This window comes from Necator americanus, chromosome III, assembly GCF_031761385.1.
Source record: "Necator americanus strain Aroian chromosome III, whole genome shotgun sequence".
NCBI classification, from domain to species: Eukaryota; Metazoa; Nematoda; class Chromadorea; order Rhabditida; family Ancylostomatidae; genus Necator; species Necator americanus.
In genome coordinates, this window is record NC_087373.1 from 21,371,253 (window position 1) to 21,386,694 (window position 15,442).

The 15,442-nt window shown below is 40.5% G+C and overlaps 1 protein-coding gene across 2 annotated transcripts; it reads left to right on the forward strand.

The window, feature by feature from the left end:
• Window positions 1–606: 606 nt before the first annotated feature.
• Window positions 607–8,844, forward strand: RB195_010372 (uncharacterized protein; the record flags this gene model as incomplete). Of its 2 annotated transcripts, none has more annotated exons than XM_064191344.1 (14): window positions 607–621; window positions 775–915; window positions 2,837–2,921; window positions 4,709–4,857; window positions 4,913–5,046; window positions 5,101–5,251; window positions 5,356–5,463; window positions 6,094–6,165; window positions 6,684–6,782; window positions 6,834–6,931; window positions 7,438–7,510; window positions 8,474–8,597; window positions 8,686–8,753; window positions 8,803–8,844. In XM_064191344.1, the coding sequence occupies 14 exons, from the start codon at window positions 607–609 to the stop codon at window positions 8,842–8,844; spliced, it is 1,359 nt and encodes a 452-aa protein (XP_064048926.1). The 2 variants fall into 2 exon arrangements, with proteins under 2 accessions (XP_064048926.1, XP_064048927.1); XM_064191343.1 differs by having other exon boundaries at window positions 4,913–5,016.
• Between the last annotated feature and the right edge of the window lie 6,598 nt (window positions 8,845–15,442).

A 15,442-nucleotide genomic window follows, 5' to 3' on the forward strand; every position in this document is an offset into this window, starting at 1 on the left:
GTCTGTTCGTGTCAGTTTCATTGAACGATGTCTTAAGTGAACAATGCTCATGGCAGGCACTATCTAACGGCTGTCATTTTCTTTGCAGACATCGATGGATCACAGTCTCTGCGCTTAGATGTTCGATTTTTTTGTACGACTACTTCGAAAGATGCACGAACAGCAAAGATTAAGAATCTCATTTTCTTAGGAAGAATCTCAGAAACTCATGAGCTCAAATTTCCGTTGTTAGCGTTAAACGTGAGCAACTAACACATTTCTCAGGTTCATATATAAAAGTGAAGTTTTATTCCCTGAACACATAACATTGCGACCAAATCGCATTAGTGTCTGACTACACACATCCCGAATGTTTTCGAATGAACCTCCACTTCGTCACATTTGTCACTACGCATGTTCTCGCACTGCATTATGCATTAGAAGTACTTCAGAAGACCATTATTAGTTTATTCATATGATCTTTACTGAAGTTTTTTTTTTGCAGAATTGACTTACTTTTAGCGCAGTGGTTTTATCGTAGCTTCTAATCTCGCCTTTTTATCGCAATGGCCTTGTTCCCGACAGCGGTCATTCTCTCGCTCAGGCTCCTAGTCGTACAGATTCGTGATGCCTTCTGAAGGAGTAAGTGTCTATGTTTTCGTCACTAAACTTCTAGGAGAGTGACAACGTTTTTACAGAGTAATCTTTTCGTCCATACAAAAAGTTGTGCTCATCTAACCTAAGAATCTTTCTCCTATACTCGTTATAAGAACCCACTAAAGTGTTTTCTTTTAGAGGGAGTGCATTTCCATTCATATAGGCCAGGCGGGTGCTCAGATAGGGAACGCCTGCTGGGAGCTGTATTGCTTGGAGCATGGGATCGACAAGACTGGGTTTTTGGAAGACGATGTTGACCAAAAGAAGATGCGCTCTCAGGTAAGTGGACTTACATAACCACATGCATATGTACGCACATTCATAATTATGTTGCAACAATATGGATGCATAATTTGCATTTGAACCAGCGCCACTTTCAATGTTAGTGCCGATCTTACCGTTGAAACCAAATTTCTGTCGAAAAGTTATTAAAACTTCACCGAACATTTCATCCACCTTTTGCATCACGACCAAGTGAAAGTCGTTGTACAGTGCCCTTTGACTGAATAGAGCTTTGGTGCCTCAGCATGCATATGTTAAAATGAAGTCGTTTTGTCGCCTTCTTTTTCTTTCCTTTTTTGGGCGGAAGAAAATATCAGTGAACGGCTGTTAGGACCGTCACCTTTTTCTGCGCAGTAAAAATTATGTTGCATGTTGATGTTATTTGTTGGTAGAATTACGGGAATTCGAAAAAGAATGGGAGTTGTATTCCGAAGATGATAAGCGTTTTTTTTTTCTGCTCTGATATTCGTTGAAATATACATGAACGAAATGAAGATCAAAGTCTTACTACGACTGACCGTTCAGTTTTCGATTCGAGCAAGTTTTGACAGTTGAAAACGTTCTTTGGGTCACAATTTCTTAGAACGCTGTCCGAAAAAGGTTCCAAATGAACTCACCTAGTGGGAAATAGGTGATTTCGGACTTTGCTTGAGATACGGTGTTGACCTGGTCATTCTGCATAGAACTCTGCGCCCGAAATAGCGCAGCGTAAAACCTGCTCATTAATGTTATTGCGAGCATCAGCCTTTCTGGTGCAGTTAATTATTAAATTTATGTAGTTTTCCTCTTCATCTAAAATGTTCGCTACTTGATGGTGTTGATGAATCCGGGATTTCTTTTTTGTGACTTCAAAATTTTTTCATTTTCCACTCTAGCACTAAGCAGGACAACCGAAGACAACATTTCTGATCTACGAGTTCGGAAAAGTTACCTTATCGTCGCAAAACGTGCTCAGAAACTACGAGAAATTGCACTGCAGTCGCAACCTAACTCTCATACCACTACACTTTGGTAATTTTCCTTCTCTTTTCACGTTTGAAATTTCCGTGTTCTATTTTTACATTGCTTTAAGATCGAGCACTTAACTATAGTCTGAAAAGTGTTGTTTTATTGCACGTTCTGCTCTTTCCAAATCTTGCAGTTTTCTCGGAGACCGCTGCTTCTTGCACGAAGAAGGAAAATTTTTAGTTTTTTTGTATGAAGGGAAGAGGGGCCAGAAGTATTTTATTTCTTGGTCCTTTCTTTCTTGGAATTCTTAGTTTATGCCCAGCGTAGTAGTCTGTGCTTCTCACTAGCTGTTTCATTTTCACTGCCATAAAGAGAAAAAGAAATAGAGCATCCACTTCTCGGTGGAATTATTCATATCTATATATGGCACTTTCTCGCTCCAAGAAATTACTTTGCTTTTTTCACATTTTCTCCACTTTTTCTCATTGATTATCAGTTCATCAAAAACGCCCGACGCCACCCACAGTTGTTGTTTGTGAAACTCCAAGGCATTCAATGATAGTAGTTCGTATCAAATTGACTACTACTTTTTCATTTCTTTTCTCTTTTCTATTTACTATTAGTCGAAATGTGAAGTTCTGGTCGGAATCGACAGCTTCGAAATCACGCCTATCCCATAGATTTATCAAACTATACTCCTCCCTCGCTACATTACTTCTCCTTCTGTCTGAAAAACCTGTGAAGAAAGTGGAGATATTGTTGACCGCATAGTTTTGAATTCACTTCTTATCTTAGTTAGAAGGTGTGCAAAAGTGAATAAAAGTTCTTTTTTTGTGTTGGTAAAAGCTCTGGTAAAATAGCTAAGTAGGTTCGAGAGAAAAATTATCACGTTTTTCACGCTCAAAGTTGATATTGGAAATAACAAACCTTGGAAACGGATAGAAATACTGTTAAACGATGACATTTTCAGTCTCTGCAAGCCTTCTATTCGGAATCCAGTAATGGGAAATACGTTCCCCGTGCCATTTACATTGATCTGGAGCCAACAGTACTCGGTAGGTTCAGTAATTATGCCGCTTTACATTATCAGAAAACAGCTTCTAACAGGTTTTTTGGCGAATCGCGAGGTCGTTGCTATCTGAAGAGTCTCAACTGACAAGTCGCTACGATCTCAGTCTTGACAGAGACCAGCCGCTCCCTAACCGATTCATATCTGTGCTCCGTTTCAGGCGATGGGGAAGAAAGGTCACCGCATACACGTGTAAGAGTAAGAGATGACATAAAAATCTCGAGCAAAGATGCGCTTGAACCTTCCGCTTCCTATCGCCCGAGTTCATTGTTCCTAAATTAATGGGTAGCATCAGCTTATGAGATCAAATCCTCTAAAATGATGGACACATCCAAGGAAAAACAGCCCTAAAATTAAAGTAGACGATAAAGCGTCTAGCGTTAATCAGTCCGCTTGGAGTGCGTCACCACGTTCACTTCAGATATCTTTTGAGGTTTACGAACGCGTAACTCGCCTGCACAATGACCTACGGAGGTTGGCGAGGTATCAAGTCGGCGTTTTATCCTCCCAAACATGTCTGGTACCAATTTATCGACCCCAGAGGGATGAAGGGCTTTGTTGGCAGTAGCAGTAGTTGGAATCGGAACGCCGCAGCGCCACAGCGCAACCTCGTACCGGCTGCGCTACAACGCCCATCCTCAAATTAGATTTTCGGAAAAGTGCATGGTACTTACTTTAAACGATAAACTCTTACATGGTTAATGGCTCTTACAAAGGTATATGACATTAATAAGGTTACCGTCGGCGCCTACCTTGTCAAAGTTCTCAAAATAGTACCAACTTAGTCAATCAGTGCTGAACTTGTTGATTAATTAAAATGTTATGAAATCAAATTTTCCTTTAAAACCACTAGAAGCACTTTGCAGTCATGCTGGTCCTTCACAGTATCAACTAATCTTTATTATCTCGCGATAATCATCACTCACTTTTTACATCACAGAACGAAAATTAAGTAGCAAATGATCGTTGGAGAAAATGAGCGACGATTAATAAATGAATAGCTGAAGAAAGAAAGTTTTTTTGTTGCTGTACGAAACCAGTGTCAGAACGAACGCTTGTTCTCTAAAGGTCACTTTTGACGACTCCATGTAGGGCCGTTCCTTGCAGAATAGTTGACCCATTTCTTCACCGATGTCAGGCTGCTAAAAATCCTTTAAAGAGACTGGTATTTTTATATCTGTGTATGCCTAGTCATACACCTTTTCGAAAAAGTTAGTCAAACATACAATACTCTGCTCAGTTTGTCTAAAAAATCTAAAATGAATAGAAAAGTGCCTCAGGAAACTTCTCCAATACATTCTTCTTCAGCCGATTGGTTTATTTCTCAGACAAAAGAAAATCCTTCAGAACTGTAAACCCAGTGTTACTTGAATCAATTCGGGAGCGATTGAAACTGACAGCATCACTTTTTTCCCTGCCTTCAATGCGTTTAAATTTCTTTGGTGTGGGAGACAGAGCCTCCAGTTTAGTCCGAAACATTCATGGGTTTTCACATTTCTAAACACTGTGGATGTACTTATGTATACTTATGTGTAACGTCTGCATGTAATAAATTTCAAAAACCAACACTTCCAATTGTGTCATCAAGCTCCCAGAAAAAGCGAGGCACTAATGGAAACTTTTGAAGTGAACACCGTCCTTTTCTCAAAACTGGGAAAAAGTCCTTGGAAATCGATAAAAAGCTTTTTTTTCGAACTTTTTTTTAGAACTTTTTTTTCGTCTTTGGATGCAATTTTCTTAAGGGTTAAAGCAATCAAGACATATGCATTGCAGATGAAATTCGCACTGGCGCATTTTCGGGCCTCTTTCATCCCGATCAGGTTATTAGCGGAAAAGAAGACGCGGCGAACAACTACGCTCGAGGGCATTACACGATTGGAAAGGAGTTGATTGACGTGGTTCTTGAGAGAATTAGGAAGCAGGTGGTTGTGTTCATTCAAAAAGTCAAAGCGATAACTTACGATGGTTAATTTTCAGACCGAAAATTGTATGGGCCTTCAAGGCTTTCTCGTGTTCCACTCTTTTGGCGGGGGAACTGGAAGCGGTTTTAGTTCACTCCTCATGGAGAGATTGAGCGTCGAGTATGGAAAGAAAAGCAAACTCGAATTTAGGCAGGCGCTTCTATTCAAAATATTGTAGACAACAATGTGAATTCCCTTGTTCAGCATCTACCCTGCACCTCAGGTTTCCACAGCAGTTGTTGAACCGTACAACTCCATCCTCACAACACATTGTACGTTGGAGCATTCGGACTGCTCGTTTATGGTGGACAATGAGGCGATCTATGACATCTGTCGGAGGAACCTCAACGTAGAAGTGGGACTACTTTTCGCTCAACCAAATCGCTCATTAAAATGCTTGATGACACTTATCAGAAGTTGTACAGTAATGAAGATCAAAAACAGTAGTTGTAGTTTTAGCGTCCATCCTACCTTAACTTAAACCGCCTTATTGCTCAAATCGTTTCCTCTATAACAGCATCTCTACGTTTCGATGGCGCACTGAATGTGGACCTGACCGAGTTCCAGGTAACTTCACTGTTTCTTCGTTGCCAACATTCCGAAGTGAATAGCATTATAATCACACGGCTATAGCCAGTAATTTGGGATTTGTAAAGATGCATTTAGAATAATGCAAAATTTTAGTGGCCACAAAAAAGACCAATGTCAGTCACCAGTGTGATCAGTGGACAGAAATATTGTCAAGTTAATTGCCGAGCTTAACGTTAAATAGTTGTTAAGAATGTTAATAGTTAAATGTCAAGGAGCAGAAGGTCTGCAGGCGAGAAAACTTTGACTAATCTGCACAGATTCTTTAGCGAGTGAGGTGGTCCCTGTAGCACTGATGATGTGATTTTTGTGTTGAATTTTAAAGCATTCCATTTAAGCTACATCGTGCAAAATTCGATTTGGTGCAATGTAGTTGATTGATCGTGGACTCTGAATCAACTCGCTTGCATTGCCCCAAGACCAGTGGTTAGTGACTAGTGGTTTAGGAAAGAAAACGACGAGCAAAATCTTGAAAGAATAAATAAACAGGGTTATAAATACTACTGTTGCTAATTACAGGAAATAAGTGAATTAAAACTCTATATTACTGGATGGACATTTCCTATTCTAGTGGTCAGAATTCATTGTTTCAGTGGGATTTTCTTTTAGACCAATCTTGTTCCTTATCCACGGATTCACTTTCCTCTCGCTACTTACGCACCTGTAATATCAGCGGAAAAGGTAAATCTATTTAAAGACATCACCCCACGAATCTGGGGTTGTAGGGATTTCATATATTCTATCCGGAGTATTCGTATACGGGATCATAGATTATTGAGAAAAGGGTAAGTCCGTTCATTTCTTCCTAATTGCCGTAGAAAACGGCCCGGTAGACACGCGTCGAGCGTTCCGGCGCACTATTTTTTACAAGGAGTTTGATTGGAGCGCGCCAGCCTTCTGCACGCGCCGCATCTTCCAGGCCGTTTTTTTTTTACCGCATTTAGGAACAAATGCATGGAATCACCCCCTCTCCATAATCTACTATCCCGTATACGAACACTCCACCTGAAATCTGTACCACCTTAGATTCGTGGGGTGATGCCTTTAATTTTTCTTACCAAAGTTTTGCTTTTATTTTTCCTATTTTCTGGCTTTTTTCTTCTATGTGAAACGAAACTAAAGTGGAACAACTGACAAAGAAAACCTCTTTACAAGGAAAATCTTTGTCTTTAACCTCTGGGGCTCTTCACACTTTTCAGGCTTACCATGAGCCGTTATCCGTGCAGGACATCACGCACATGTGTTTCGAACCGTGCAACCAAATGGTGAAATGCGATCCACGCCGTGGAAAGTACATGGTGAGAAGCGATTAATTTGATCCTGTAGTACTTTCCGCAAGTCATTCATAGGCCGTCTGCTTACTGTATCGAGGCGATGTGGTGCCAAAAGACGTTAACGCAGCAATTGCTTCAGTGAAAACAAGGAGAGGCATTCAGTTTGTGGATTGGTGAGTGTTTCTTGGTAAACTACCCATGTTCTCTTTCGCAAAGAGATCGAAGAAAGAAAATCGCAAAAAAAAGATCTTTTTTTCTGGATGTAACGTTTGTGGAAATCTTCAGCGTTGAACTCGTTGACTCTCTCTATAACTTGATGCGATTCGAGCTGTAGTTTCAAATTGACAACGTAAATGCGAAACAACATCGATAAAACCACAAAATCCAATGCTTAGACTCACTGAGAGGCCTCAGTTAACGCAAATACGCTAGCGTTTACATCTAAATGATAGAGTAATGCAAACTGCTAAATAAAAACGGAGTAAAAGACGTTTGATCGTTCGTGCGTGTAAAGAGTTCTTTTGTCGAATAATTGCACGAATGGCCTACTTGCACTTCTATTTCATCACCAAGTGTTAAAGCTTACGTTAAAGGTTTACGGGCAGCGCCACTTTTTAAGAGGTTTTGTTTCATACTATGTGCAAAGACTTTCGTCAAGCTCTGACTCTCACAATTAAAGGTGCCCTACTGGATTCAAAGTCGGCATAAACTACCAGGCGCCAACCGCAGTGGAAGGAGGAGACCTCGCAAAAGTAAGCGTCTGATCAACTAATATAAATGATCGATAATTCGCCATAAAATTTCATACGGATGGGAGAACCTCCTAAGTTTTACACGACTTTCTCCGGAGCACTTAATCACCATGATTTCACTTCCAGCAATCCTCGCAGAGCACCTGATTTGTTGCTTCGTTTTGAAGCTTACATGCCTGCTCCGCGGCTGCTCTGCAAGCTGCACTTCTGCTTCACGAAATTGGCAGCTTCAGGATTTCGAAGCGAATAGATAGAGTCGGTAGTTCCCGAATGTCAGCATAATTACGCCCTATCCCTATAGGAATGAACAAAAAGGTGTGATGGCAATCTGCAACGCCTCTGCGTTTGTGGGTTTGGGACAACTTTTGCTGCTTATATGATTTGCACTGGTTGAATTTCGAAGGTTGAACGACCAAGGAATTGCATCGCTTAACAAGTTGCATCGCAGGGGACAAGTCTGCTTCTCAAGCCTTTTTTTCTAGACCACAAGGCGGAATTGACTGTGATGCCGCTCATAGTCGCGAATTGCACCCCACCCTTATCTATTTATGCAGTTCCCAATACCGTCAATTTAATGATACGCTGGTTTCAAGTCTCACTACTTTTTGTGACATACATTCATAGTTGGTAAACCACAAGTTTCATTTTTTTTAAAATCTATTTTATCTAGAGGAAGAGGAGGTGGAAATTCACACTTAAACAGAATGCTTGCGATTCTCCGAAGGGCTCTATTGTCCATACATGGGCTATGCAGCTGATTTTGTCACAGATGTCATCAGCGAATTAATCACAGACTTATTTCTTATTTCCTCATATGTCTGTCAGTGATATCCACAGACATGGAGAATAAAACCTTAAAAAATAGAGCTTAAAAAATCAAAGCTCTCTTCAACAGAGGGAGACGAATCGGTTCCCAACCAGCAATGATCGTTTTGATTGCAAAAGCTACGTGAAGGCTCCTAGGTGCACCGTGCTGTGTGTATGCTCTCGAACACCACTTCCATAGCCGAGGCTTGGGCGAGGCTCGACCACAAATTCGATCTGATGTACGCTAAACGAGCATTTGTGCATTGGTATGTTGGCGAAGGTACGATTTACATTCAGTTGCACTTCCTCATTGCGGGAAAAGAACAACTTTCAAGGATATTCTTTTGCCTCAATGTTTGTCTTTTTAGGAATGGAAGAAGGTGAATTCACTGAAGCCAGAGAGGATTTGGCTGCTTTAGAAAGGGACTATGAAGAGGTTGGCGATATAATGTGAGTGGTTTGAAAGGTAACCTAGTTTTTTTCAGGTGAGCCGTGACTCAACAACAATTGAAGATGACGAGTACTGACTTATTCCATACTATGTAATTCGACTGTAGTTATTTCTAAACGTACCAATGGATAGCTATTAACCGCTGTCCTCCAATATCAATTAATAAATATTAACCACACTCCTTTAACAGGAACATAAAATGTAAGATTCTTTTTCGTACTCTTCAAAAACTACAATCACCCTTCTGGATTTTGAATTCTGCATTGCGTCTGATCTGAACAACTCTTCGCAAAGTTGCTACGGTACATTGGACTTAAAGGATACGGAGAAGACTGTGCGGTTGACAATCTATTCTCTGAGCGGTGTCTGTGGGGTCTTCCTTTGAAACAAAACACGTCCAGGTGCTTCATTCTCTAAAGCTACAATCTTGTAATTGCATGATTTACAAGAGTCACCCTCGAAACGCAATATTCGTGAAGTATCATGATATATAATAACGGACTTATTCTGTCAATTGTGTGTGTGTGTCAGTCACAAAATTCAAAAAGGGGGGTGCGACGGGTCCACCGGCGTCAGATACCTATAGAAGATGGTGCGACGGGTCCACCGGCGTCAGATACCTATAGAAGATGGTGCGACGGGTCCACTGGCGCCAGATACCTATAGAAGCAGGTGCGACGGGTCCCGCGGCGTTGGATTGGTGCCGCGGCGCCAGACAGCCATAGAAGAGGTTGCGACGGGTCCACCGGCATCGGATTGGTGTTCCGGCACCAGATAGCTATAATATGGGGTGCGACTGGTCCACCAGCGTCGGACTGCTGTGCCGGCGGCAGAAAGCTATAAAATGGTGTAAGACGGATCCTCCGGCGTCGAAATGGTGCGTGATAACTTCGTGTGCAAGACGCAAAAGATAGATGGTCGCAGCCGTTTCATATCCGTGGCGACTGCGCGCTTTGCTTTTCACCTTTACGACTCCTCCACGTGTCCATTTCCTTCTTCGTTCGCCTCAACTTGGTAGCATGCCGTTCTCAGAAAGTGGAAACCCGCATGCAAACGGCTGCTTAAATAGTAGCAAGATGTTTATGTGATCTGACGTGGAACGTTATCTTTATCAGTAGGACGATATCTTTCCAGTCATTTTATGCCATAACATCATTCTTTGATAATTGTGGGGGAAAACAGGAGGAAAACCCGTATTTCGCGTGGTACTTTTAAACTTTGTCTGCAATATATTGGTATGGAGTGTTTCAAGCTGAAGTTTGAGTGTTCTCCAAATGTAGAACTGACGCATTGAGAAAGAAGACTATGAAATCTTACTCTTTTAGTTATAATATAAAAAAGGAGGAAAGATTGTTGGGGATACACAAGTCCAATTTCATAGAACTAATAGAACTAATATTGATTTTCGTTGATCATTGAAGGCGAGCGAAGCAAACACCACAGAAAGTCTGAAGTCCGGCTTTAGCCGGACGCTCAGACTGGTCTACTCATAAGTTAAGAGGACTGAAGAATATTCACTAGCCGTTCACAGCACTTCTCTCATCATCTCTCATGTATATGAAGATAAATATTATTGAGGTGACTGCCTTTTTTTCTTTTACCATCACTAACGGCTTGCAAATGGTTCCAAAATACTGCAAATTTAACGAAGCCAATGTCAAACTAGACTAATGGCAGTTGCCCAAGAGTAGTAAGGGAAGTGGAAAGAAGAAATGAACAACGAAACCAAGTCATGTGAGTCAAACTGGAAGCAGAACGACCTTGAGATCATCCTCTGATGCAGAAGCGACTCCTTGATGTGAGACTTAAGCAGGTGTTCGCCTGTTCTATCACTCGTGGCAACCAAAATGAAATAGCACAAATAAGTCATACATGAGATGGATGTATGCATGTCACTAGCCTATAGGGGTCCAAAATAAAAAATGCTATGCTAGAAGTAAAACAATGCTGGAAACAAAAGCAAAATATTCGCAGGCAAGATATACTTCGAAAGATAAAAGAAGTATATAGAACAAAAGCACAAACCAGCAACCGGAGATGGAAGTAAGCAAAATGATTTTAAAAATCAACAGAAAAACGCACACAAAAAAGCATTGATCATAGGCACGTAGTATTTCTAGGAAGTCAATCCTAGGTAGAGTATCTTTAATGCAGAAAACGCTTTTGGAACTGAGCGTTTCTAGGAGAAGCTTAGTAATCCGTGTAGGAACGTACTAGAAAAGCAAAAATCAACCAAAGAATGCTGACCTGTGTCCAACTATGAAACAAATCTTGTGAATTTTCAAAGTATGCTTTCTGGGCGGTCAGAGCTTGAAGACCAGTGCTCAGAAGAGTATAGGCGGATCTCAGTTCCAAGTATTAGGTTGTCCTATAACTTTTTTACACGTCGCCAACATTTACAGCAGTTCAATTCAGCTAATTCACAGCAGCCTGAGTACTGGGTAAAAACAATCAAAAGTCTATAAGAGTCGATGGACAAAGAATATTGTACTATTCTGCTAACTATTTCGTTCAATGAACTATCCTTCTAATCAAATAAAAAATGAAAGTACTACAGAAATTGCAAAAAATCTCGTGTGAAGACCTAGTATTATCAAAATCATGATCATGGTACATAATAACGGGCTTAGTCTGTCACGAAAGTGTGTGTATGTGTCGCGAAATTCCAAAAACTGGAGTGCGAAGAGTCCCACGCCGTCGAGCTGGTCTAGGCTAACCCTGAAAATTAAATAGTAGCGAATAGTTAACATGATCTGACGTAGAACGTTATCTTTATCAGTGTTATGATTTCTTTCACGTCATTTTATGCGAATACATCATTCCTTGATAACTGTTGCTGGGAAGCAGGAGGAAAACTCATATTTTGAGTAATACTTTTAAATTTTGTCTTTAATATATTGGTAAAGGGTGTTTCAAACTGAAGTTTGAATGTTTTCCAAATGTAGAACTGACGCATTTAGAAAGAAGACCATGAAATCTTCCGCCTTTATTTATAACCATCCTGAAGGTCCGGCTAAAGCCGGATTTCAGGCTTCTTTGCTGTTCGCTTCGCTCGCCTTCACCGATCAATAAGAAGTAACAGTAGCCACAACTTTTGGAAAATTATAACTGCTTTGTTCTATCAACACATTCTTCAATTTTTTTTTACCCGAAGATTTAAGCATAGATGAAAAATTTTATGGTTTTTCCCTGTATGCTCAGTTCTATATTTGCAGAGCAATCCAGCTTGATTTCACATCTATCCTCCTCTCAAACCTCCACAATTTAAAAACATTATTCAAAGTATGAGTTTCCTCCGTTCTTAACTATTAGCAAAGAATGGTGTGCTAGCATGAGATGAATATCACTATCGTAGTGATAAAAATAACGTCCCACGTCAGATCGCGTAAACTGTTGGCTACTATGCATTGTATTCAAGCAGCCGTTCGCACGTGTGTTTCCTCTTTTTGAAGAAAGGATGTTAGCAGCATCACGGAAACATGCTGGGAAATTGATATGCGAAGGAACCATAAAAACCCATTCTACCGCTTTGGGGCTTCCGATCACCAATCCGACGCAGTGGAACCCGTCTCTCCCTGCTGCATAGCTTCCTCGGCATCGGCGCACCATTAAAACCCCGTGGGACCTATCCCACCCCATTTTGCAGCTATCCAGCTCCGGGCACGAATTCGACGCCATAGGACCCGTCTCAACCAATCTTACCGCGTTAGGGCTCCACCGCACCTAACCGACACCATGGTATCCCTCTCCCTCTCTTTTTCGAATTTCTTGACTGAGACACACACATACAGAGACACATACAGACACGCACACACGTGACAGAATGAGCTCGTTATTATATAGCATTTGCAAATTTCAAGGTACACTTTCACATTAAAATTTACAACACCGCTATTTATCTTCACTAACATCTGAGTAAAACTAACTTGTCGTATTAAAGCCAACATACATAACTACATAGCTTTGGACAATGGTGAAAAGGTAGAGTGCTTGCCTATGAGGTGCATGGCGATGGTTCTGCACCTCACCGTTGCGGATTCTTGCATCATTTTTCGTGACACATGCATACACACACATACACATACACACACGGACTAAGCGTGTTATTAAATAAGCATGATCATGATGATAGAAAAGATGAAGGAAGTTGTTAGAGATACACAAGTCTAATGTCACAGAAAAGGGCACTAATATTCATTTTCGTTGATTATTGAACGGGAGCGAAACGAACACCACAGAAAATCTGAAGTCCGGCTCCAGCGTTCAGACTGGTATTAAAAAAAGGTGTAGGTCAAATGAGGTATGTCCATTGAAAGGTTTTGTAATCTTGACTCTTTCACCCTAATATCTGTTAATTAGCAAACAAACATCAGTAGTCGAAGACGGAAATACACACAGCTGATAAACGATGTACACGCCAGCGAAGAATTCTTGTAGAAGTCTATGAGAAGATGGAGGTTTAATGTTGCGGAAGAAATGAAAGGATAAAAAGGATAAAGTCACTGACGTATCAATCCTCATGGGATGTACCAACGCGTTTTAATGCAATTCGTAATCGTTGAGGTTTTGGAATGCGAGTTGGCCTGTGTAATGATTTGCGGTGCCAGCCGATGATCAAGTTAGTGTTTTTATCCTCCCAGATAACTCTGGTACCAACTTATCCAATCCGAAGGAGTGAAGGGCTTGGTTTGGCTATGGCGGTTTCGAGCCATCGACCGTGTGGCTACAACAGAGCTCTAACCGACTGCACCAGATCCGCCGCTGCGAAAGAAATAAAAACCATAAATGTTAATAAATGACAGTATAATAATGGACAAACACCAGAAACATTGGTAGAAGTTCACGAATTCTTCGTACTAAAGGCAGCCTAACGCGTAATTCAAGAATTTAGTATCTCTCCAAAAATAGACATGGCGAGGGTATAGTTCACGAATATGAGCGTAGTCACACTCCATTTTCTACACTAACCAAGAAAAAGCGTGTGATACAGCATCTATTGTAATTGTGAGCGACTAACCTGCGATGGTCCAGGTTATGGAGCTTAGCTGATTCTTTGAGTAACTCTAGTTGGATTTGACGAGCGAACGATTATGAGCAGGGTCAAGCGTGACGATGGGACACGACCCTCTCGAATGACAAACCCCCGCCCCCCGCTGCTGCGACAGTCCTCGGTTGCTGCCAATTCAATACATCGGAAGTTTCGTGTATTTCGAAAAACCAAAATTGAATATTAGGCGAGGAACAGATGACAAATGTGTGGTGCGGTAGCTAACAGAAGCGAAGAAACACCAGGTGGCGGAAGAAACTAATTTGCTAATTTGCTGTTATTGAAATATTGGTATTGAAGTATTTTCATTTTTATTTTGAAAATCTATGAAGTATTTTAAATACTGACTAAAGCACATAATACGACAAAGAAAAGAGAAGAGTCAGGTGTATAGGTAGAATTACAGAAGAACAATTTTACAAAACTAAAAAATCAACATATTATTTATTAGGACAATTTGAGATGGGACGATACAGGTTCGACATCCCGCTAAATCAAACTTCTGCAGAAGAATTAGAAACTTGAAACCACATCTAATGATGAAGAATTTAATTACTAGTAGTTCTCAGCAGTTCAGAAGTGGATTTGTTGAAATTTAATTACCAAAAGCTCATTTTTAGGTCTGGGAGATCGCGAATAACATCGTCACAAAAGGACCAAATGAAAAATTTTAGGTGTTTTTCGGAAAAGAAGGAAAGAAGCTGTTTTTTCCCACCTTCTCGTCCTTCTGAAATTTAAATAAGACAAGGGACATACAATGGCATTTTCCCGTCTTTTTCTCATCAAAATTTGCAAGGACGCCGAGGCCCTGGGAATTTTTTAGTCTGGGATCTAATAGAGAAAATTCTCGGCTATAACCAAAATCTACCCGAAGGGCATGTGCATACTGGCAAGTTGGTCTGAGTTATAAGACTTTTCTCGATATCGTACACCTTTTAGCGCACAAACAAAACAGGGATTTTGGCAAGTTTTCCCATTCCGGGAAAATCGGACGACGTTTTGAAAAGTCACTCATTTATCCGGATAGAGGGAGTCAAAACAACCTCATATGTAGCATTTCTTTTTTTTGGACCGTCCGGTTCTCTCAAAATTTGGATGAGAAAAATCCTAAAAGGAGACTCAACAAAATTTAAATCTTATCTCATCTAAATTCTAGAACATCAGAAGGTCTCAAAAAACAGCGATCTGATTATTTGTAGTGCAAAACTTCCTAGATGAATAAATAAATAAAAAGGCACCCAAAGTATTTCTATTTCTCATGGTCCTCCAAACACGAAATTATTCGCTATCTCCTGAACCTTACAATGTGCACAGAATCTGAGCTTTTTTGGCCATTAAATTCTATTAAATCCATTTTAAAACTTCTGAGAGCTACGCATAACTAAATTTTTCATCTTTTAGAAGTGGTTTCAAACTTACATCTCTCTTGCAAAAATTTGGCTCATCGAGATTTTGGACATGGGTGGTCTACCATTGTCACACTGTCAACACATTGCGTGTTGTCAAAACGAGATGTTGATGTTCCCATGTTAGTGTCTTACGCCTCGAACTTAGTTAGAACTTACAATAGTTTGTAATGTATGTAGTTATTTAATATTGAGTAATATTTGGCCCTGGTTATCATGCT